At 52.6% G+C, this 1,573-nt stretch overlaps 1 protein-coding gene across 1 annotated transcript in view; it reads right to left on the bottom strand.

The window, feature by feature from the left end:
* The window catches only part of RPTOR (regulatory associated protein of MTOR, complex 1), a gene marked incomplete at its 3' end in the record, with an annotated part of 119,383 nt that overhangs the window by 23,976 nt on the left and 93,834 nt on the right, over positions 1-1,573 (bottom strand). Inside the window, exon 22 of the mRNA XM_010140139.1 lies at positions 87-246. Within this exon, the coding sequence (XP_010138441.1) occupies positions 87-246 (160 nt within the window). The remainder of the gene's footprint in view (positions 1-86; positions 247-1,573) is intronic.

Raw genomic sequence — 1,573 nt, forward strand, 5'->3', positions numbered from 1 at the left:
GCAGCTCCAGGCTGAGGAGGCAGAGCCCTCCCCCAGCCCTGCGCAGTTCAGTCTGCCTACGCTCGGCCTAAGCACGAAACGCGCACGGGAAAAGCTGGCCGAGGCGCGGGGACGCCGAAGGGCTCACCTTGTAGGCAATGCTGTTGAGAACCTTCATGGCCAAGTCAGAGACATCAGGGTAGGGGTCGGCAGCGAGGTGAAGGAGCACTCTCCAAATCTGGGTGTAAACACTGTTGAAACTCACACCTAAAATAATAAAAAACAAAACAAAAAACAAAGCGCCACAGCACATGACAATCCATCAACTCAAATGCTTTGATCTGACGTGAGAAAATTCATTAGAGCTCCAAACCTCCTGATGACACCTCAGAACTCATCAAGAGAAGAGCTCAAAAACACCCCGCGTGGGCGTTTTGTCTCCGTTTTGTCTGTCCCGGTGAACTCTGCCAGGGCGTGTAAATCGAAAGCAGGAGAAAGGCAAAGACATGAAAGAGAACCGGAACAGTGTCAGTCCGGTGCCGGCTCTGCGGGAAAGGAACCGGTAACGGCTGTGGCTTTCCAGCACTGAAACACCGAGCGGAATAAAACCACGGCTCCTGCCGCACGGTTCTGTGGCTATTTTTATTGTTGTTTTCAGTGAGAACTCATGGTTTACACATTCCACGAGTTTACTAAAGACCTAAGTGCAGCTTGAGGGGCTGCGCCTCAGCGAAGCAGCACCTCTGACCGGTACTGCCCCCCGACACCCCGATCAACCCCTCAACAGCCCATTTGTCAGTTCAGGCGGGTTCCTGCCCTTTGGTGGTTCAGTAGAAGGGCCTCGCAGATCCCAAGTACAACTGGAATTAATAAGCATGGGCAGCAACTGACAAAATCGTGTGAACATTTTATTTTGCAGCTTTTAGGAGGATTTTTAATTTGTAATTCTTTTGCTAACCCTCACAACGTCTCATAGCTGAAACACTGTCATCTGGGAGTTGAGCCTCTTGAGGCTATTAAAGTGCTTGTACTAACAAAGGAATTCAGATGGGGGTTCAGATGAGCCACAACTGACAGTAAATGGCAGGACAAGCTCTTGCTGCATCCGCTTCCATGTTTCTGGAGGCCCCTACATATAAAGCGCTAAGTCTGGAAGAAGGGTTCCTCGGCCAGCATGCAGCTCCTCACCTCGCGGAGCTGCTAAATCCGACCCTCAAACCAGCAGAACAGCGGCTCGGGCAGAACAGCTTTGAACTCGGTGATGAAGGCGCATGTAAGGAGCTCTGGAGTACCCACACTGCTCTTCAAAGGCTTGTCTGCGTGAGCCGAGTGAGTCCTTGCTCTGCCGGAAAAACTCTCCAGCCCGTGACAAAGCATTCTTAAGGAGCTCTGGAGTACCCACACTGCTCTTCAAAGGCTTGTCTGCGGGAGCCGAGTGAGTCCTTCCTCTGCCGGAAAAACTCTCCAGCACGTGACAAAGCATTCTGCCAACCGCAAAGGCAGCAGCCTAACCCCAGCCTCCCCTCTGACCTGCAGAGAGAAGGGTCTCCTGCCCAGCCAAAGGACCTCCCCAGCGGCAGCTGCGTACGGAGCT

This window comes from Buceros rhinoceros, unplaced genomic scaffold, assembly GCF_000710305.1.
Source record: "Buceros rhinoceros silvestris isolate BGI_N320 unplaced genomic scaffold, ASM71030v1 scaffold7337, whole genome shotgun sequence".
NCBI lineage: Eukaryota > Metazoa > Chordata > Aves > Bucerotiformes > Bucerotidae > Buceros > Buceros rhinoceros.